Here is a 23363-nt window from a genome sequence, read left to right as displayed (position 1 = left end):
TGATCAGGTAATTTTTCATAGTAAAAACTCATACAATAAATTGAGGAGATATGATTTTTTATTCAATTTCGTATTTTTCTTAAAATAAGAATTATCTGTTAAGTCCAATAATGTCATCAAACAAAAACAATTTCAAGAAAAATGTACAAAAATACATTATGTTAATAACAAAGAGAGAGCCAAAATTTGTACAATTCGTAACTGTTTCAAGGGAACAAACTCACAAGTGATTTTCACTTCCAAAGTTTTTATTTTATTTTATTTGTTTTTGAAGCACACGACACTAGATATGCAGATCACACGACACAGAAAGGCGATTCACGTGACTGATTTGAGAGGCGTGCTGGGCGCTTCAGACGATTCCTCGTCGGTTTTCTTGGGGTCGTTCCAAGACTGGACCTCGCCGCTGCCCCACACGGAGAACACAATGGTGCAAAACACGTTCAGAACGGACGCGATTAAGAACACAATCCGCCACTGGGCCATAGATTGCTGACAATTAAAAAAATAATTAAAAATAATCTATTTAATTTTTTTTAAATTTTTTTATTACGTTTTCTCTGATGATGGCGCCAACCATCAGAGGGACTAAAAATCCACCACTCATGGAAGCGATGCTGATGAGGCCAAGGATGGAGCCTGAAAAATTAGGCGCCAGGTCGACACTGTTGACTATGGGCCCTGACGAGGCGCATCCGCCAAACAGGGAGGCCAGGGTCAGGATAGCAACTTCGGCGGTCGCGTTGCACCCCACGTTGCCCATCAACAAGAATAAAATGGCGGGAAGAACCTCGGCTTTGATAAAAATTAATAAATTTTATTTTTTTTAGCAAAAAAAAATATAATTTGTACCTGTGGCCGTCGCGACCTTTCTGGCGACGGTGATTGTCAATTTTTTGGTTGCAATCATCGAATCGATTATCCAGGAGAAAAAAAGCGAGCCCAAAAATCGTGACACATTTGGCAATCCAGACACCAGCCCATTCTAAAAATATCAAAATAAAATTGTGCTGAATCAGAATTGAATAATTTTGATGATGTAGCAAGTGAGGCAGGAAATGGAATTCTGCGTCACTAATTGTATCAGCAAAAAGCACTTAACACACTCACTTCTCTGATGTTGAAACCGTGCACCACTTTGAGGTAGGTTGGCCCGTAAGTGATTACGGTCATGAAAGCCCAGATCGAGCCGGTGTTTGCCACCATGAGGGCCCAGAACGGTGGTGATTTCAACACCTCCCTTAGAGGGAGCTTCAGCTGAAATTTTAGGATTTTTTGTGTGCAAATTATGGAAACAGTAATTTATTCGTAAAAAATTAAAGCATTTCGCTGAATGATTTTTTTAAGTTATGAAAATTTAAGCCTCAGTAGAGGAGGATTGAAATTTAATCAAAACGGTTTTTAAATTTGATATAAAAAAGATTAAGATTTTTAAATTCTCTTAAACTAAATTGTCATTCACCTTTTCTTTGGACGTGGTGACATTTTTCTGCAGGAAAGCGAGTTCTTTTGGTGAGATTCTGGGGTGCTGGGCCGGCGAGTCGAACGCGCAGAACCACCACCAGACGCACCACGAGATGCAAATCAAGGCCGGGACGTAAAAGGCAGACTCCCAGCCAAAGGCGTCGATCAGAATGCCGCACAGTGGATAGGTCACCGCAGTGCCCACCGCGTTGCCTAACAAGACACACACGTCATGAATTTTTGCTCTAGGCAATCTCAGATCAGAGATGAAATCCTATAATTAATACATTTTCTCGAGCGAGCGAAAATAAAGATTATAATAAGCCTTGATGCTTTTTTTCCCTCAGACCATTACTCGCAAACTCACTCGTGCACTGGACAAACCTGTTTGAGAAATGCGTGCCAAGAAAATCCTGTGAATTGTGAAGAAGAAAAGGAAGAGCGCTCGACAGTAATCAAAAGGGCAGACCATCTCAGTAAAACGTATTTTTTTTTTTAAAATTTTTCTTGAAAAATAAAATTTCCATAGGTCACTCAATCAAATTTTCCCCTCAATGTTTAAAAATTTTCCTTTTTTTTAAATTTAAATTTAACCTAAAATTTCAGAGACCATGAATTTTTATCAACATTGTTTATGCATATTTTCTAATTTCTTAGCAAGTATAAATGATAAAAAATGTGGCCCAAATTTTTAAATAAATTTTTCCTACACCACCTCTAAGTCAACAATTTCAAAAATTTAATTCACTGAGCCAACATCAAGCCCAGCTTCTGAAAAAATAAACGCCACGCCAACTTTGGCTGACTAGATAACTTATCCTTAGCCAGCGATCAAGTTAGGCTTTTTTATTGCCCTCAATAATATGCTAAACTTTTTTTTCTCATTTTTATGACGTAAAGAAGTTTTTTTAAATATTTATTATTATTCATCCTCAGCAATTATCCACGTAAAAGGTTTTGCAAATTTCTAAATAGTATAAAATAAATAGCCGCAATAAAATTTGAAGTTGCCTCACCCATATACGTTGAAACAAATTTGCTGCGTTCGTGCGGCGGAATCCAACGGCTCGTCATCGAATGCATTGCAGGCCAAGTCATGCCCTGCAAAAAAGAAAACAAAAACTGCTAATGCCGTTGCCGTTCGTGTTTTTTTTTTTTAATGCTCGTATTCTTTCATTAATCAGTTTAAGAAACAAGGAGGTGGATTTTTCAACCAACATAAATAATTTTTTCAATGCAGAGGCAAGAAAGCAGCAGGGAAGCGGATCTACACACCGAGTGTAAATTACGACCGGTCAGTATATTTTCTACAACACGTGGGACATTGACAGAGGAGAGAATTTATATGCGTCGTCTACCAGGCGTCTGCGAGAAAAACATGCTTCCGAATACATAAACACCAATTTACTCCTCGAAAATTCAAACTTCTTTGGCTATATAAAAAAATACTCCTTTCTATATATTTTTTTTATATTTGTAAATTTTAAATAATTTGTGATTTTTTTAATCGCGTTGAAAACATTTTGAATTTACATTTTTTAAGGTCATTGCCCTTTGTTCACTTTTATGGTGGTGCAGATAACATCACCAATTTTTATCTGTTTTTCACATTTTTTGCGAGTGCAATCAAAACCTTAATTAGCCAGAAATATAAAACGAGCGTAAGTTAAATTTAGAAATTCGGCAATCCAACTTTCTGATGACGGTGTATTGATGAATAGAAAGTTGGTACAGAGCAATGGTGTATTTTTAAAATTATTCCTTTTCTAATGTAATTATTGGCGCGGCTGGAAGCTTTCATGGAATTAAAATTGTATACCTTTCACGAGAATAATGATTCAATATTATTCCTCTCATTAAAAAAATGGACGATCAAATACAAATTTAGTGCAAATGAACGAAATCTTCAAAATTAATGCAATTTCTATTTTCCTATTTGGTTTAAAACAAATCTAGTTTGAGTAGAGAGATTTTTTAGTTCACAAGCTATTTTCTCTTTGTATATGATCAATCATCATTAATTTCAATAAATTTTATGATTTGTGAGCTTTTATTTCACATAATTATTTTTATATGTTTTTTTTTTGTCTGTTTATCGGATAACCAATTTTTTTTTTTATAATATTTCGTTCTGTAAAAATTGCTCACCGCCGCGAGTCCTTGGATGAGCCTGATGCTGATGAGGAGCCAAAAGTTGAGTCTGGCCGCGACTGGGGTGGCGAGGGTGGTGATTCCGAGGACAAGGTTGGCGCCCCCGTAGACGATTTTGGTGCCGTACCGCTCGGCCAACATGCCCCCGGGCACCAGACTGACGATGTAACTCCAGTAAAAGGAGCCGAGCACGATGCCCTGCAGCTGCGAGTCCCACGCGAACTCGCCGACGTCCGCCTGTGGATAAATTCAAGAGAGCAACAAGACATTAAATCGCACTCTCTTGTGCATGTACATGTTCGAAAAGAACACCAGAATATTCATTCATAAATTAATCATTCAAAACTGGTTTTTCACGTGATTTGCAGAAGAGTTTTTGCAAAAAAAGTTACAGACAACAATCAATTTTCATAAATAATTCTTATTGTAGAAGTTACTTAAGTTTAATTATTTTCAAATTAAAAATTACAAGTGAAATAAAAAAAATTTAGAGTGTGTTAAATAGAATATTTATACATAATTAATAAAAAATATAACAATAAGAGTTCAAAATAAATGTTATTTTTTTTATTTAATTCAAGATACATTTTAAAAGCACATAAGACATAATAAATTGATAGATCTGTGACAAAAATAATTTATGGCATGCCTGTCTCGCTGTGATGGGAGTCTCTGTTAAAAATCAATCAGTGCATGCCATCTTAAAACACGTCTATGAAATTTAATTAATTCCAAAGTCGACGCGTGAAAATCGGCTTGATCGTTTTCGGATCGAGATAAAGCTCCACCCCAGACACTCACTAAATTTCAATTAGCTGATTTATAGTCGCGAGACGCGGACGTGAATGAGCAGTGCAGAAAGAGTAAGTTTATGCGAAAACTCCAGATATAATAACCATTAATGGGCGCGCGAACAGGTTTTCCATCTGAAAATAGACGCGGCAATTTTGTCGATTGGTTCGCGCCTTATAATAAATAATTATATATTTATAGGTGCGAGCATCGACTAACCTGTTTGGCGTCGTCAGTGGCGGTGGTGTTGCTTCGGAAACTGCTGCTGTTCGAAATGCACTCGTTGGGGACGAAGTCGTCGGAGGCGGCGGCCGTCCCCGCGCCTCCGGTCATGGATACGATGGCGATGTTCATGTTGACCCGCAGCATGTAGTTGACAAAGAAGCCGAAAAAGGAAATTACGCCGAGCACTCCACGTGCCGGAATGCGGTTCGGATTCGCCCATGCCAACCACCCTGCAAAACCAAAACAATTTTTACAAAACCGCGCAAAAATAATGACTTATGTGTGTGGCCAGACGTCCTCATATTGGAAAACTTTTAAGAAACAGTGCAACTGTTTTTTTATTTTTCATTCGAACCGGTTTTTAATAATTTTTCAACAGAAATTCTCACGTTTACTTCAACATATTTCAAGAGGAAAAGTTTTTTTAAAATACTTGTAAAAATTAAACACATTGGTCAAACGGGATAATAAATAGGATTTGACCACTTACTTGCTACTGATTTTTATTTTAATTCTATACGCAACGATCAAGTGCCAACATTTAATCCAATATTTATTGCGAATAATTTGCACATAAAAGTAATTTAGGCTTGAGAAACGTTCAATTGCTAGCAGACGAATAAAAGAACCACATTTTGATCATGAATTTTATAGCCAGAGAAACCAATGCTAAAAAAATAATAATCTCTACTGAACTCAACCTTGGCAGACTTAATTATAGAAAAGCCGCTTACAAAGACTAAATCGCATGAGCAAAAAGCAGCTTCTAAGGTAATTTTTTTTTTAAATTTTTCTTATGAGATATTATTTGGCGCAAAAACCCACTCATTCGCAGCACTTCTTCAAGAACGACCATAAAAAATGAACTAAATTCACACAAAATTATAATCATTTGATTATGTCTTGGTTCTCAATTTTAAAAATCTTTTGAAATTATTATCTTGTTTATTTTTCCCATTATTGCATCACATTGTTTACTTTTAATATTTGCAATTTTTGATAACAATTTATTTGAAAAAGGAGAAGTTTTTAAACTATTTTAGTATCCACAACAATTATTAAGAAAACATAGGCCAACGAAAATACATGCCACTTTTTTGACAAAGTAACAGACAAGAATATTTCATATATTGCATTTTTAAATCCGTTGGCAGTTCAAGTCAACCAGAAAAATTAAAGCTCATTTTCTTTAGTAAAATTCCATACTCAATGACAACGTTATTATTCATACTCACTGAATCTGATCTTAATTCAAGTAAATTGAGTCGAGTCCAATTTTCCGCCTAACCGATTTCTCGCCGTCTCTTTTTCGTAATAAATGTTATGGCACGAGGACAAAAACCAGTCCTCAAATCACGTGACTGCATTATTTGCCGCGCGCGTCCACTATTATAACAAAACGCGGGTTCGGTGCTCGCGATGCTCAAGTCAGCGTTCATCGAAATTGATGTTGACAATCATTGTCATTAATGCGCTCGATTGCAAATTCCGTTTTTCTTTCACGTCACCTCGCGCGCTAGTAGATTTTACTCCGGAGACTGATTTAGCTGTCAAAGAAGATTTAATAATTTCCTCAAACACTCATGTTGAAGCTCTTAAGGTGATAGACTAATAGACCTTGACGTCATTTATATTTATTTTTTATGCAAGTTGAATTGACATATATTTTATCTATCATAATTATTGCATGTAAGTTCAACGAAAAAAAAAATGACTGTGTATTAAAATTAATTTTGTTATAAATATATTATCCACAATATGACATAGTTTAAAATAGCGCTGAAGTCTCCTGAATTTTGGCCGAAAGAACTCAATTCTTGATAAATACCCCAATTTGACAGAATGGAATATCAATTTTTGTTTCTTAATTTTGTTAAATAGAAAATGTAGTAGGTTTTAACTGAACTTTTACAAAATAAAAATAAAAACCAGCTGAAAGACGATCAGAAGAGAAGGGCACTTTCAGAAACATCCATAAAATTAAAAACGGCCTTGTCCTATCCTAGTGGAAGAAGTTTATAAATATTCAATTTTCAAAGCGGTCAAAGACCATTTTCCACTTAATTTATTTTTCAGTTTCTGATAGATTGTAAGCATTTCAGGGAAAATTACAGTTAATAATTAACAGTTATAAAACACCATTGAACCTCTATTTAGTAAATTATTTACTTCAACTCTTTACTTTAAAGTACCAATTCAATTGGTTTGACATCAATTTTCTATGATGGTATTAATTGAAATGCAAAATATAATACGACATAAAACTAGTTAAAAAAAATTAACCAAAGGAAAGAGTGAAATATAAAAATGCCTAACAGAGGTTTTATACTTGCAGGTTTCAATCAAAAGAAAATCGAGGAAAATTTTATAAATTAATTATTAGAGCTCATATTTTTGTATGATATTTAAATGTACAGATTCTACCTTTGAAATTGATGTTTCAGTTTCAAAATAAAAGTTATGAGTCAAAGTTCAAAATTAGCGTCTGGTAATCAAAATAATTCTCTTACCTTTGCTTCCCAACGCCATGCCTGGTCAACACCTTCAGCCCGACTGATTATTTCATTCGCTCTCCTCGCCAGCTAGAGCTCTCCGAAAAACGACTCCGCGTGGTGGTATTATCCATATTCCGTTCGTTGCAAGGTTTCCCACTCGATATATGTGCCGGACGTGCGAACGGCACACATTATGTAAGACCCATCTTGCTCCCTTTCGGCATAACACGCCTTTCCCCCTAAAAACACGTGATTCGCATCACTGACCGTCAATAATTTTCGTTTTCGGCCAGGGCGGGTTACGTAATTTGCAATATCCTGAGAAAACAGCGCAGCCTCTCCCATGAGCTGGCCGTGTATCAACTTGATTTGCATTTTTTAATTTTGCTCCAATGTCACGAAAACAAAACAACACTGTTCGTTATGCAAGTGGCGTTGGACAATTTTTGGGTGCAGTGTTAATAAATAAAAGTTCCATGTTCCGAGCTTGGCTTCATCTTCACGTTCGGCATCTCAACACTTTGTTTTGACTGTGTGTATGGAATAATTTCAATACTTGACACTGTCCGGTCGTAAAAATTATAAATTGATATTGTCCATTTTGACGATGTAACAATAAAAATTCAAATATTGTCCATCTTCGACCCTGAATAAAATGCCTGCTTTTTCTCAGAACGATTCAGTTTTATTTTTATTGTTTATTCTTCGCAGTATGTACAAATTTTTGATTTCATTTGAACTTATTGCGCGGCCAATCGTCTGGTTTGCTGGGAAACGAGAAACAAGAAAACACAGTTAAACATTCTTCCAACTGTTTTTCATGTGTTGTGTGCGGAGATAAAAGAGTTTACGCCTTAATGTGGTCCTCTCTCCAGAGCAAGAAAGATGTGTCAAGCCGGTATTAAAAAAGTCCTGTTCGGTAATCAAAACATAAACCTCTCCTCTCTCGAATAAGAAGCGGGATAAGGAAAGTCTTCCATTAACGCCGATGGCTTACTGCGCGCCATGCATGTGTCGAGGGTCACGTGTCACGTGCATATAAACAATATTAAGATTAAGTTACAAAAACGTCGCTACAAAAGAAATCGAAAATAATTTAATTATCTTTTATGATTGTATAAAACGAAAATCTCTAACAATTAATTATAAAAAAAATTAATTCAACGACTTTTGAAGAGAATTTATAAAGGGATATTTTTAAAATTAAAAGCCAGTTTAGATGATTACCAGAATTTATGTTTTTTTGTAAGATTAGTTTCTTATTTTGCCTCAACTAGACTATCATTTATGCAGACATATTTTCAAGATTATATTTTTTTAGAAAAAGCCTTCCAAAAATTCAATTTCAGAATTTGGCATTTTTTTTTTAAACTAAATCTTCAATTTTGCAGAAAACGAATAAATTATTTATTTGGAGGGACGCGTTATTCTGTTCACTTTTTCTTGCCCTTGCCCTTCTTGTCCTTGGCAGGAGGCGCCCGCTTGTTCCAAAGCTCCCTCATATCCGCCTTTGCTTTGTCCACCTTCTCGCGGAACTCCACCTGAGCAAGGAATGCGATTGCACCAGAGATAAGATTTTAATTCATTTTTTCATACCTGGGCGTTTTGCAAGTAGTCCCTGCATAGGCGGGCGCACCTGGCCTGATCCTCGAGGTCTCTTTGGCCGCCGCCGATTTCACCTTCGACCACGTTGGACATGTTTTCCGTTTGCTTTTCAAAGCCAACAATGCGGCTTTCGTCCAACAATCAAAATTTATGGAGCTGTCAACAAGGCATTTGGTGGCACGTGCTTTGCGAATTTTGCTTTTACCCAACGTGTTTGCCAGCGTTTAATAAAAATCTTTTATCGCCATTCTTATGCTAATGCATCCGTGGGTGTAGTTGGCACAATTATTTGCACGTGGAGACGCGGGGAAATAAAATAGCACCCGTCTCTTTGCATTGCAACTAATTTTTACAATAAATACGCCTTCAAGAATTTTTTGTAACTAAACTTCAACAGAATTTCTTCTTTTCTTTAAACCTCAATCCTGTTACCGTACAACATGAAAGTTGAATGATTTTTGAATTAAACATATCTGTATCAAATTTTAAAAATTTCATATAATAACTCGGATACAGATTTTTTGGATTTTTTAATATCAATAATTTAAATTAACAATTAACTGCTGATTTTAGAATAAAATTTAATAATTCTAAAATAATTGACCATCTAATAGTAATGTTAAATTATTTTTTTTGTAATTCATAGAAGTCTTTTTTTAAACTAATTTAATTTATATATTGCTAACTAAATTTGTATTATACAAACATCACTAGCCATTTAAAATAATTGTATTGCAACATAGTAAAAATTTAATATAAAAGCAGCAAAATAAACATAATAGTTCTTCACCAATTTAATTTACTTCTTAAAAATAATTAAAAGTCGCTTTTTTATTCCACTAATCAAGCTACAATTTTATTTCTCAATAACAGGATACACAGTGAAGTACGTCAAAAAGAATAAGATACAATGCATTGCCTACAGCAAAAACGCACAGACAAGTATGTTTCTTGACATTCTTCGTTACACTGCTTAAATATCTAAACTCTTTGAAAAATACCTTCTCCTACAAAAATTGAACTCATTTTTAACTCGCAATAAAAGCTTACTTTGAATAAAATCACAGACACTGCAGTGGTTTTGACAAGAACTGCTTCCGATGTGTCTGCGATGGTTAGCGCGCCTTTCAGCTTTTTATTGCTGCAGATTCCTTGAGATTGACATTACAATTAGGATTGTTTATCAAAAGTTTTTCACCACTTCTTTGGCAGCCCAACGAGCCGGTCGAGGGCCGTTGATCAAAATCTCACTAAGTTAAACTCTACAATCGACGCAGCTCCTCTTACTTAAACATTAAGTTTTCTCTTTCATAAAAATATGCACTCGCTCCGACACTTGTAAAATAAATTCTTATATTTCCATTCAAACCGAGTAAAACGCGTCAGACATGCTCACAACCACCAGATGATTTCGTACAATAAACGTTCAAATGGTCATTCACATTTATTTTCAGCACCTCGATCTCATAAGACTTTTTTCAACTGGACGAAAAACACAGTGAACAGTTTTAATTGGTAAAAAGCAGTTTTTGTGCTTTACGACTTAACATGATAAAATTGATTAGCTACCTTGGATGGCACATTCGCTCCCATTTGCGTGTCAAAGATTCAGAAAAGCGGTAAAATGTATATAATGGAATATAATAAAAACGCGCTCTTAAGACACTTTGAATATTATGTACTTCAGGATTGTTCAGCGTGGTTCGGAATTTTAAAATAAACTTGCTTGAAAAGAGCAGGTCAGTCGGCCGAAGAGGTAAATTTATATTATGTACAGTTCGCGCCGCACCACTCTCGGCTCCGAATCAACCCGCTTTTTGTAAATATTGCAGAGAGATGGACAAACATTTCGGTGCTCTCACTATAGCTTAATTGACGAATAAATTACTTAAGAGTTGTGATGGTAGCGAATATAGGAAGCAGACCTTGCAGTTATTGTTCTCAATTAAATTTAAAAATTTAAAAAGAATTTTTTAGTGCTTGGTGCGCACCGGCAGCATTTCCTGCTGCGCCTCGGGGTCTTCCTTGGTTTCCTTTTTGGAGCTGCTGTTCCACTCCTGCAGCTCTCCTGAGCCAAAGATGATAAAGGTCAGAGCGCCTGTGAAGTACGTACACGCCAACACCCCGAACACTTTGCTCCATTGGGCAAAAGTTTGCTGCCAAATCAAAAAAGGATTATTTAAATTTATGGAAAATACAAATTAAATGAGATTATTATTACGTTGTTGTTGGTGAAGACGCCGACCATGAAAGTGGAAATGTAGCCACCGGAGGAGGACAAAGTGTTGGCCAAGCCAAAGATGGTGCCTGAGAAATTGGGTGCAATGTCAAGGCCGTTGCCTAAGTAACCGGCGGTGACGGCGCCGTTGATGGTTAGAGCGGAAGTGAAGAAGAAGACGGACCAGAAACGGTCGCAGCCAAAGAAGACCAGTGAGAGCATGAAAAGTCCGGGAACACCAACAGCTGAAATGGCACAAATAATTAAATTCATAGATTGCAAATTAAAATAATATTTTTGAATGAAAATTTTAGCAAACAATTGTTTTAATCTGATTGATTATATGACATTTTCAATACAGTGAGAGACAAAGTTATTTTCACACTTAACCTCTCAAGTCTCGATGGAAAGTTATTAAAGTTAATGATAACAAGGACTAATTTTGAGTTCATTTTGGATCATACCGAATCCAGTGAAGATCTTCCTAGCAGCAGTGGTGCTGAGTTTTCCGGAACGGCGCAAGTAGTCGGCCAAGTAGCTGGTGGAAATGGCGAAGAAGTACTTTCCAAAGTAGGGCAAACTGGACAGCAGACCGTTCTGGAAATTAGTACAATTTTAATTATTTGTTAAGTCAATCAACTAAGAAAGTGGCTCTCACCTCCTTGATATTAAACCCTAGAATGTTCTTCATATAAGTGGGCAGTTGGTTAACAACAGTGAAGTAGCCGAAGACGCTGGCACCGTGAGTTATGATGATGGCCCACACAGGCAGAGAGGTCAGCATCTTGCCCCAAGGCACACTTGGAGGCTGTAATAAAAAAGTTTTGTCAATATAGAATAAATAAAAAAATAACATTCCTGAAGGTTCTCACCTTGCCGTCCTTTATTTGATAGCAAGAATTGAATGGAAATTTAAATTTCAGACAAACTTGCTTTTATTTTTTATTTTTCAAAAATTATTAGAAACTGACCTTGCCCTTGGCAGTTCCTGTTCCAATGGCATTCTCAATGAACCGCCTTTCCTCGTCAGCAATCCTGGGGTGCTCGGCAGGTGTGTCGAAGACCAACAAGAACCAAAGAATGCTCCACACAATGGATATCGCTCCTGTGACGTAGAACACAGATTCCCAGCCAAGGTGGGCGATCAGAAAACCACACATGGGCATTGTCAATGCGGCGCCCAGCGATGAAGCTGAAGAACAAACGAAAATATGTAAAAAATTTAAATTTGGAAAAAAATATATAATTACCCATCATATTGGCAATGAACTTGCTCCTGTCCATAGGAGGAATCCACTTGGATGCCATAGGTTGGATGGCAGGCCATGTTGCACCCTTAAAATATCAAAAAATATTTTTTCGAATTAAAAATTAACAAAAATTAATTGTTTTAATTAAGCACGCATATATATTATATTTGACTTACAAGAGTGAAGCCGATGACCACTCGAAGGGCCACCACGGCCAGGTGGCTTATGTTAGCTGCCAGAGGGGTGGCAAGGGTCATGATAGAGGCTATCAACATAGAGTATCCGAAAATCCTGCGGGCGCCGAAGACCTCAGCCATTCGGCCACCAGGCAATTCTGTGAGCACGTAGCCCCAGAAGAAGCAGCCCAAGATCAAGTTTTGGGTTGGCTCGTCCCAGTCGAATCGGGTCTGCTCAATATCCTGGAAAATAATAAATGATTTAGTTTAATGGACTTTTTATAGGCTCTAGAAAATATTAGTGTGATAAAATTTTGAGGTATGTCTTTTTTTACTGTTAGATCATGATTTTTCCAATTTAAATTGAAAAAATTTCATGGATTTTCAAAAATGTTATCATTTTAATAAACAGTCACAAATCCATAATCATAACGGCAAAATTAAAATCTAATTAATTTGTTTTTACACAAAGTAATAAATATTATGGGTTTAAATACTTAATTCAATTAAATAAAATTAGTATATTTAAAAATATCTGACAATTGAGTAAATATTAATTTGTAACACAAATATTTTTATACTAATTTTAAATATACATGAGTATTACGATCATTTTATAAATTAACAAAACTTCATAATTTTCTTTTTCAATAATATAATTAAAATTTTTTTTTTCAATCCATGCAACTATTCTTTATTTTTTTTTCCTAATTTTCATTAATTTTTAAGGTAAATAAATTAATTGTTGTTCACTTTTGTTCACTTATTAAGCAAAGAAAGAGGTTGATGGTCTTACCACCGAGGGGGGTTTCATTGTTGCGTCAGTGGTGGCGTTGTCCAAGTACTGCAGGACATCCACCTTTTCCGGCTTGTAGCACTCGTACTCGTGGTGGTAACTAGTGGATGTGTCGTTGTCTGTGTCGACGATTGTCCTGTTGGTCGGGTTGACCATGGCCACGATGGCGATGGTCAGGTTGACGCGCAACATGTAGTTGAACATGAAGCCCGTCAACACCATGAAGTTCAACACTTGCAGACATGTTAGTTTTTCTGCAAATTAGAAAATACGAAAATAATTAATTTTTGCTTCGAGGGAGTAGGAAATAACGGAGACCAAACCACTGTGAAAATTAAGCGTGAAACAAAGCCTCGCCGGCCTGCGTCACGGTGGACCATTTTTAAAATTAGAATCAAACGAGAGTGGAAGGAAAAGAATCTCCGCATTTTTTTTAAAGAATGGATTTTGATACAAAAACAAGAGAGAAAATCAATTAAAAAAATTAAAAGTTAATCTTAGAATAAGCTGCAAATTACTAAATTACTAATGAAATAATTAATGGAGTCAGAAATTTTACGTTTCTTTTTCTTCTTTTTTTTAGCGTTTTTTTTACTACACTGCATTTTATAGAGCTCCGCTGTTTTAATCTGATTTGCGAAATGAAATGTCCGATTCATGTTATACGGCCGGAAAGCATGCAGGGGTCCTGCGAGTCGTCTTTCATCAACTTCACCACACGGCGGCGCCGCAAATAGAAGTTTTAAGCGCGCACGTGGTCGCGGCCGCGGCACCGTGTAAAATTGTCCACGCGAATGACGCAGGGCTCGTGTGACTGTGACGCCCGAATTTCGCCTTTCGCTCGCACGCATTTCGATTCGCCGATTTTCGTCCCAACTTCAAACGCGCGATTCTCACCTCTTTTGCATCGCTTTTTAAGCAGGGGCCCGTCTGTGAACGTTTTTGGCCCTCTGCCAACGGCGAGGGCACTTTTAATTAATACACGCTTTGTCTCCCCTTTGAATTAGGCCTGGCGAGAAAATTTATCTTTTGTTTCTAAGAAAGTAATTTTGGCACCGCCCGAGTAATGAAACGATTGATTATTAATATTTGCAAATTATTGAATCAAATGAAATGGCAATTGTTTATGGAAAACAGAGTGATAAATTATGAGAAAACAACGTGAGCTTGCGAAAGGCGCTTCATTATTATTCTAATCCATGTGCATTTGGAATGAGACAGACGATAGACTATGCAGGTCACCTTTCCTTTTGTTTGTGAATCAGAACGCAGCCATCCTTATTCTATTTAATGATATTTAGTATCGATTGATAAAAATTAAAAAAAAAAAATTTAACCAAAATTTTTACTGTAGAATAAATTGTGCCAGAGAACTATATTTTAAAGTTTAAAATATACTATTTATTTTGTCAAATTTAGTTAAACGGTTTGAGATAAGAAAAAAAAATCTAACTTTATTTAGTAATAAATTGAACTTTGTTAAAAATTTTTGAAATTTTAAAATTAAATTAATTATAATTATATTTTGAATTGAAGCAATAAAAGTTGTGATTAATACACGCCAAAGCCAATTGAGGAGTATTATGGAAATTTACAATTTAAATAATTTTAACTTATTTTTACTCATTTTTTCTACAAAATAAAGGCATCTCTTTTATTCAACAAGTTTCTCGCTTCTTATATTTCAAATCGGACATCGTTGGCCGAGCTCCAAGAAGTATAAACGCCCGCCTATTCCGAAGCAACCGGTGCACAAATTATGCAAACAAACGTTACATCACAAATATTTTTTTCTTTCCTCCCAAGAGTCACATGCTGTTGATTATGGCGAGCGTATTAAAAGGGATCAGCTGCCACTTTGGCCACCCGCAAATTGCTCCAGACAACACGTATGCATATTATTTGTGGCGTTCGTAATTGCCACTAATTTCCACACCGCAGAAGAGGAAAAATGCTCCATCAAATAAGCTCTCTTGATGCCCGAACCAACATTTAGATAAGGCTCTATTACCGAAATTGAGTTGCTGCGCGACAAAAACAGATCGGCTCGCTTGTTTGCATTAATAATTACCTGAGATGGTTGTGAAAATGCCCTTGCCCATGGCTGCTCCTTTCGATCGTCACAGAACCTGCAAAAAAAATTATAAAATTACTTATTTTAAGAAAATGTTTATTTTTCTGATTATGAGAATTAAAGGAAAGAGCCGAGTTGCGTTTTCGTTATTTTGAGCTCAAGTGAAGTAAATTTAAAACCTCTTTGATTCGCATTTTGCAAGCGACTGCGTAAGTTTCCGTGCGTCATTCGCACATTCTGCCGTTCAGTTTTGATCCCTTGATTTTAGGAACACCTGCGTGACCTGCGGCTTTCTACGCGCAAAAAGTTGTTCCACAATTGAAATCAGAACTTGCAAAAATATCATCTGAATCAATTCTGAGCTGATTGTGAGCAAAAAATAGTTAAATTTATGTATGAATTTGAATATTATTTTATTCAGACGATCAAAATTAAAATTGTAGAAAATTTTGAAGTGGTTTTTTGTAAATAAAAATATTGAGGTTTATAAAAATCGAATAAAATAACTTGTTGAAAATTTGAGCCATAAACATTTACAAGAACGGATCTAAAATTACTTTCATTGAGGTTTCAAGTACTATGCGGAACAAATATTTACAATGTTGCTCTGAAAGTCTGAATGTGTTCTACATTTTAACTTATATTGCTTTGGGTAATTTATTACACCATAAAGGAGCATATTTATCAGAATTAATAAGAAAAAAAAATAGTGACTTGATTAATTACGCCAGTCAATTTGCCAAGCTTTCAAAAAATGACCCAAATTACTCTTGATTGCGGCGCCATTAAATTCTATTCAAATTTTCTGCTTTCGGTTTGACGGGATGAAACGCCCTTAATGACCCTTAAACTGGGACGCGTCTCTTGTGGTACTTTTTACATCCTGCATGTGTGCACGTGGGATTCGTGAAATAATTGGAGGGCGTGTATGCCGAAAAATCACCGCGAGGAACGACGGAGGGGACTCGAATGTGCCCTTTCGAGTGGCCACAAAGAAGTGCAGGGGTTAACGCGGCGTTTATGACAAGCTGGGAACGGAAAGAACGCGGGTCAATTCATTGAAAACAATCACGCCGCTTGTTAATTCGCACTACTTGCTGCTAAACTTAACCCCTCGGGTTATTACTTGCGACGTAATAACCCCCTGCGGCTTATTGAGATTAACGCGTCCTTTTTAACACTCTAGTCAGTCACGAGTGTCACGGGGTGTGTAACAAGAATCAACTTGTTGAAGGGTCAAGCATGACAATAATTTTAAATTATCAAAAAATGGTAATATTTTTTTTTTTAGTTAATCTCAAATTAAATTTTATTTATTCATAATTAATTATTTATTTGTTGTCCAACTTATTCTTAAATCAGCGTAAATTATGATTGTTCATTTATATTTATCTCAAATATGCAAAGGAATTTAAAAAGGAAAATTAGTAAATGGGGGTGTTAAATTAATTTAATAATTATGAGAAAAAATACCACAAAAATTACCAAAATTACCCGTTAAATATACAAAATCTAGAACTTCAAGTTTGAACTTTCTTCCCTTTTTCATTTTTTTTTTAAACCATCCACTTTCATTTAAATTTTTAAAAATCCATATCTTTTACTAAGAACTAATACTTGAGTAGGTTTATCAAAATTATTTGCTCCACTTGTAAATTATAATTTTTGCTATCTTCATTCTAGAATGTTGCGAACAAGATAATAATTTCTCTTCTCGAGTGTCGCGACATATATGCGACGGGGAGAAATTGCATAACTAATACAAACCGATATGTACTTAAATTGATAAGAAAACATCGTTCGATACATTTCATTGCTCTTATCAAAATCTGTGTCACTAGAGAGCTCAAATTCCACCGTAACATTTACTCTGCTTCTATAATAAATATTCTATAACCTAGCGCAACAAACACGTGATTTACTAGACTTTGGTGCAGACTTTTGTTTGATAATTTAATCCCACTGCTAGTTTTTTTTTGTGCGTCTGCGAAGACGAGTTTAAAACGCAGACTCATACGAGTTGTGGGCGTTTTTCACCGCTTATTTTCTTTGGCGTCGGATCTGAGATTTTTTTCGGGCGGCCCGTCGAAGGCCGCCAGTCATTATTTTTGCCGGTTGACTTTTAACGCGCGCAGCGGTCGCGCGCGCGCGGTTTCGCAAGAGATGCGCCTGGAGCCGAAAATGCGGCTCATCATCGTTTCTTTCTTTATCACTTTTGATTGATGATTTTCAATTTATTTGCCAAGACTTGCCGCCAGCTCAGACCTTGGTCAGCAAATAATTTGACTTCCAAATAAGCAGCAAGCGGATTTTGTTTTGCATTTTTTACGTTGCAAACGCAGTCGGTGCAAATTGCTTTGTGATTACAGAACAGGTTTCTCAGATTCTTTCAGACACGCAAGGAAAAATCATTGTCTGCAATTAAATTAATTTAAATTTTTCCCATTTTTAAAATAATTTAGTTTATTTATTCTCCATTGGTTAAGATATTTAAATTTTTTGCATCTACAAATAAACACACGCACACTTAACAATTATCTGAGAACTTCATAAGAATTTGTAATACATCGAAAATAAAATATTAAACATAAATGGTTCAGATTTACATCTTCATTGTTTTTCTTGTTCACAAATCAAGTACATAATTTACATCTCCTTCACACTGGAGGGAAAAAACAAGGAAAATTTTTCAGTTTAAATAATAATAAAACAATTTTTTTTAATGCGAGAGCAAATTTAAGTTTTTTAATTGAACATGGTAATAGTCAAGAAAATATGAAGTAAAATGATGTTTTTGGAATAATTTAATGAATAATTAATAAATAAATTAATTCAACGTTTTAAAACTCTCATTGCCGTTTCTTATCTCGTCTGTGATTTTCCCGATCACCACATTAATCTCTTCTCTCAACATGATTAAAATTTAATGTGCCGTCATTCTGTTCATGTCAAATCATTGGAGTTAAATTTTTTTCTTATCTTAATCTGTGAAAAGAATATTAACATTTCTCTCCTACTTAGGTCTGTCAATCTAAATAAGCGAAGGACAGAGACTTAAAAAGCAATGACGTTATCATTTTTAATTTAATTGCACCACATTTAAATTCTCTTTGCGAAGGCGTTTTGACATTCATTCACTAGGCCGGTGCTGCTTTTCGCCCACTTTCGGAGCGAAAATCGATTTTCTGAGCGCGACTCGGGGTTGGTCGGTCGCTCTTCTGCGTCACACGGACGAACCTCCAAAATATTGAATAGGGCGAGCGGCGGCACGCAACCCCTACATCGCGCCGCCGAGAGCAAAAGCTCTTGGCTATTTTTGGAGACTTATAAGTACGCGATCGACCAACAGTAAATCTCTACCTTGCGCCGATCGGTTGCTACTGACAATGAGGTTGAAGATCTGAACCAAAATTGATTTGGTACAAAAGTTAAGATCGAAAGAAGAAAATTAATTAAAAATATTAGACGATTTTCCTGGCCTTATGTTATTATTAGCTCAGATATAAAAGAAATAATAACTTACTATTGTTTAAATTGGAACATATTTTGTTTAATTTTAATTTATGCGTCCTAGTTTGTATTTAACACATTGCGTGCTGTGCTTAGCACTGGCGAGTGCATGCACTTCTTGCAAAAGTCCATAATAATTTTGTGTGGCTGCGCACGAAATCATTTGCATTATGACGCTGGTCTTTGCGTAATGAAAACAAGACCTGATTTTGGGGGTTTCGTTCTGCTCGATCCGATTCCGTACAAGTCACTTTTCGCCGGTAATAACTATCCTTTTACCAGTTCTTGAGTCATCACAGATTTGAACCAGTTATGCTCTGTTGTGGCACCGCGCCTATCTACAAATATTTATTATGTTCCCTCGATAACAAAATCAATTTAGGCCGGCTCTTTTAAAATGCGTCGTTTACAAAAGTTGAAAACAAACCGGCTCTCCTCAAACACGCCAATATGAAATCGATATATTTTAAATAAATTAAAACACGCAAGAAGAAATTCCGAGTGCAAACTTCTAAGATTTATAGCATCTGTCTAGAGTTGCAATGATTATTTTCTAACCGTGTAATTATATTAGAAATTCCAGCACCGGCTCCTTTCAAAGGATAACAGCCGCCGATTAAGTCAAAGTGGCAATAATGACCGCATATTACACACGACCAGGTGCAATGTAATGGTCACCTTATCCCACTTAATAAAACATGATATATCAATTACGGCTATTACCTTTGAATGCTGTGAAAATCGTATACAAAGTAATTGCACAAGACGACGCGTTTGCAGAAATACCGTTTTTCTTTCAAGTCTGAGCTGAAAACTTTTTGAAAATATTAAAAAGTGAAAAAATAAGCAACGATAAGAATGCAAATTCAAAGAAAGGAACCTTGAAGTCGAATAATTTATAAAAGAAAAGAAAAAGAAAAGAGTAAACACAATTTTTTTTTATGTAACATCTCATGTGGTTAATATAGTTTTAAAACTGAAAAACTTATTAGATTTCCGTTGTTTTTTAACAATCATTAATTTTAGATAATATTCTCTGAGCTATTTATTAAAATCAAAACTTTTTCACATGAAGTTTTCTATTTTTTATTTATGTATTGATCTAATCTTTGATATTTAAATAAACATAAAATATTTAAAGCGATATGATATTATTTTTATCTCAATTTATTGCAGTGCAGTTTACAAGTAAAAAATTATAATTATTGTAATTGTATAATATCTATTCAACTTATTTAATCATTTATGTGGGTGCCATTAAGAACGGAAATTGCAAACAAATAATGAAATGTATAAGATGCGACTATACATTTTGGTTGGTATTGTATTTACAAAATTTAAAATTAAACAATTTGCCTCTATAACGTCTCTCTACTTCTTCTTAATGGTTCTTTAGGTTCTTAATTAAGGCATTTAAAAGATGTTGGATGCTTGAAATTTATCAATTTATGGAAACAGTATGCAATCTCTCTTATTTTGGTGCAAAAAAATTTCAAATATTTTTTTATAAATTGATTTATATTCCATTTTATTTGACTGATGTATAGTGTTCTGGGACAAAGCATTTGCTCCGAATTAATTTGTCCAGCCCACGAAACAATGGTATAAACAAGAGCGTGACGTCACTCGATCATCGGGGTCAACCGAGCCAGCCAAAAGACAAGCCCCCGGAATCTGCAGTAAAAAGTTGGAGGCTCGCGCTCTTATTCGCAGCATGATTTACGAGTTGCGCCGCTCAACACACGTGTGCGCCACACACAAATATTTTTTATTGAGCTTTGCAGAATTAAAATAAGTTGAACCCCGCGCTCTCTGCGCCAATCTACACACAGTGGATAAGGGCGGCTGCAAGGGCAAACCGGTTTCGCCGCCGGACCTTGCAACCAATGCGTTCATTCGGCCTTGTTGAAGAAAGAAAATTCGTTCCCAATCGGACTCGAGGAATGTTGATTTTGATTAATCGAGAATCAAGTGTTAATTTATTTAATTCACACACCACTTGCCCGCATGCTTTGCTATAAAGCGGCAAATTGATTTTAACAGGTTGCAATTTATAAAAAAAAAAATTGTTGGGTTCAGTTTCAGCCTGAAAAGTACATTGACCTTTTAATTATTACTCCGCTTCTTTGATTGAAATTCGATCAGCCGTTCTAGAAGAATAAAATTCCTGTTTTCTCAAGTGACAAACATATCAAAAATCTTGACACGCGTGAGACTAAATTGAAGCCTTTAAAAAATACTGTGAAATATGAACAGGTTCTGTATATAAATCAGGCCCTCTTGTTTGAACCTGCTGCTCTCCCCCCAATATTCAAATGACTCAATACGTGCGAGACCGACGTAGAAAGTCTTTTTGAACAAATCGAGAGCAGCTCCACTCTTGACGCGGAGCAGAGAAAGTGACAAAGGAAAAAATATGATTAAAAAGCTTATGGAGGAGATGCAAATCGGAGCGAAGTTTCGTCATAAGGTGTTTTTCCATCTTTTATCACAACAAGGAGTAGAAAATTTCACAGTGATACATAATAAATGTGGTGAAAAAGGGCGTCCGTGTTATCTGGGCTGAACTCTGTGGAGCCGCGTGCGATAACCTTATCCTCGTGTCCTTGATTCTCTCCAAATTATATGTCGCCCGATTACTGTATCCATACGCAGAGGCAGAATCGGTATTTATTTGGGACTATAATTCGTGTCTAGTTTTTTTATAGAATATTCATTCAGGCGTCTAATGAATATAAAAATTCTATATGGTAATTAAAGGCATTACGGAAAAAATTTAAAAGGGTGATGAAATTTTTGCTTCCTAATGCACAATTTTTTAAATCAATAAAAAATTCCAGGCAATAAAACTTGAGTATTTCCAGGTAGAGAAGAGATTGCATAATTATTCGTGCTCAATAAATTTAGTGCGTAATTAGCGACAAGACGTCACGCACGCAGCGCGATAACAAAAAGTGTGTTTAACAAGTTAGTAAGGTGTGCATTTATTTCACATCCACTATAGTTCGTCTCTTGAAAGAACAAACTACAAACTACGCGGGATGTATAAAAAATGTACTGGGAAACACATGGCGCGCGTGCAGCGCAAGAGGAAGCTGACAAAGCGCGATATCGCACTTAACATTTCAGATACATATTTTTCAATTTCAGCATAATTGTTAATAAATAATTCAGAATTAAAGAAATTCGTCATATGTCATATGGCATTTCTGCGGTCTACGAGACTTGAAGCGAGGCGCCAGTAGTTCTTGGAAGTGAGATGAGGTTAGAAAAATTGTGCTCCGATTTTCCTCAACGGTTTATTCTTAGTAATATTTGGTCCAAATGTTAATTTCATATTTTTTTCAGAATAATATTTTGGTAAGGAAACTTCAATTTAATATTTTAATCTTCACAAGTATTGATTTCTATATACCTCACTCAATAATAATATAATTATTAATAAAAATTCCAGGAAATTAACACTGATTTTAAGTAAAATATTGAAATGAACCGTTGGACTAGAAATTTAGGAAAATTTTTCATTAAATTTACAAATAAGTTTCTTTGTTGCTACAAAGTAAAATATAGATATTTAAAAGGAATGAAAAAAACTAATTAATCAAAATCTGTAATTTTTTCAAATCATTACCAAGTAATTAAAAAATTTTATATTTAAGTAGGAATTATAGTTTTGTGAATGTGAATGCACCCCTAAAAAAGCGGATTGCCGCTCAAAAGGCACCCCGGAACGCCCCTTCAACGGCCGGGTCTGCTCGGGAGGCTCGTCTCGGAGGCGCGGGCGCCGATTGGCTTTTGCGCGACGAGCCTTCTCGTCAGCGTGCTAAAATTTTCCAGCTCGGCTTTAAATTTGGAGCGATTTGCCAAACCTGAAATTGCACCCCTGTAAATATTGGGACACTCACCGTGCGAATGGTGGTGAGGCCAGACGGGTGCTGGCCGCGCGAGTCGAGGGCTCAAGAGGGAGGCAGAGAAAGAGTGCGGCTGCTGGCGGCGCGACGGAGGCACTGAACCCGACTGACTGGGAGGCAGGCGCACTGCTCGGTCGCCGCTCGCGAGCGGCCGCCGCGGATATGCGCACTCTGCTCCATTAGCTCACTTCGAGCAGCTCGGCCGTGCTTAATTTAATACAACTTGCATGGCGATGATGCACTCCAAAGCGTCCCAAGATTTCGATTTGTTCACCAGAACAGGACCATTGCAGCTTTTGCGTCGAACCTGAGAGTTATGCAACCTGCGTGACTCAAAATATACGTAAAATCATTTTGCTATATCCTGTGCAAAAATTTTCTTAAAGATTTTTATAATCCACTTTTTTATTTCTTAAAAAAAAAAAACAATGAAAAAAAAAAAAATTATTAAGTAACAATGGCAATCCCAGAAAAATTTGTGCACTTAATGGACCAAAACTGATCTCTGTGACAAATTTCCCAGGTCATTACGTCTTTTGGAAATACCAATGCGGTTTGAAATCAAAAAGGCATGAAAATAAATTTCATAACATGTTTTTGGCAATAAAATGCGCAAAATATAACCAATATGCCACTTATTGAATTGAATTTTTTTTTTTTTTTAGATGAAACACGATACTTTTTTCTTGCCATTGT

The 23363-nt window shown here is 35.9% G+C and overlaps 2 protein-coding genes across 2 annotated transcripts; both read right to left on the bottom strand.

The window, feature by feature from the left end:
- Nucleotides 1-46: 46 nt before the first annotated feature.
- On the bottom strand, nt 47-7275 carry LOC132196969 (sialin-like). The gene is made up of 9 exons (XM_059619948.1): nt 7143-7275; nt 4627-4862; nt 3613-3852; nt 2481-2565; nt 1463-1677; nt 1111-1257; nt 853-985; nt 554-795; nt 47-492 (listed from the first exon to the last, which is right to left on the bottom strand). Exons 1-9 carry the CDS (start codon nt 7159-7161, stop codon nt 319-321), a joined length of 1491 nt encoding a protein of 496 aa, XP_059475931.1. The 5' UTR covers nt 7162-7275; the 3' UTR covers nt 47-318.
- Nucleotides 7276-10258: 2983 nt separating this feature from the next.
- LOC132196967 (sialin-like) lies at nt 10259-22817 on the bottom strand. Its single transcript, XM_059619947.1, has 10 exons — nt 22662-22817; nt 15244-15301; nt 13173-13426; nt 12377-12619; nt 12201-12285; nt 11922-12142; nt 11609-11758; nt 11415-11547; nt 10954-11195; nt 10259-10888 (listed from the first exon to the last, which is right to left on the bottom strand). Exons 2-10 carry the CDS (start codon nt 15272-15274, stop codon nt 10706-10708), a joined length of 1542 nt encoding a protein of 513 aa, XP_059475930.1. The 5' UTR covers nt 15275-15301; nt 22662-22817; the 3' UTR covers nt 10259-10705.
- Between the last annotated feature and the right edge of the window lie 546 nt (nt 22818-23363).

This window comes from Neocloeon triangulifer, unplaced genomic scaffold (genome assembly GCF_031216515.1).
Source record: "Neocloeon triangulifer isolate White Clay Creek 2 clone unplaced genomic scaffold, ASM3121651v1 ptg000012l, whole genome shotgun sequence".
Taxonomy (NCBI): Eukaryota; Metazoa; Arthropoda; class Insecta; order Ephemeroptera; family Baetidae; genus Neocloeon; species Neocloeon triangulifer.
This window is presented reverse-complemented; position numbering and strand designations above follow the sequence as displayed.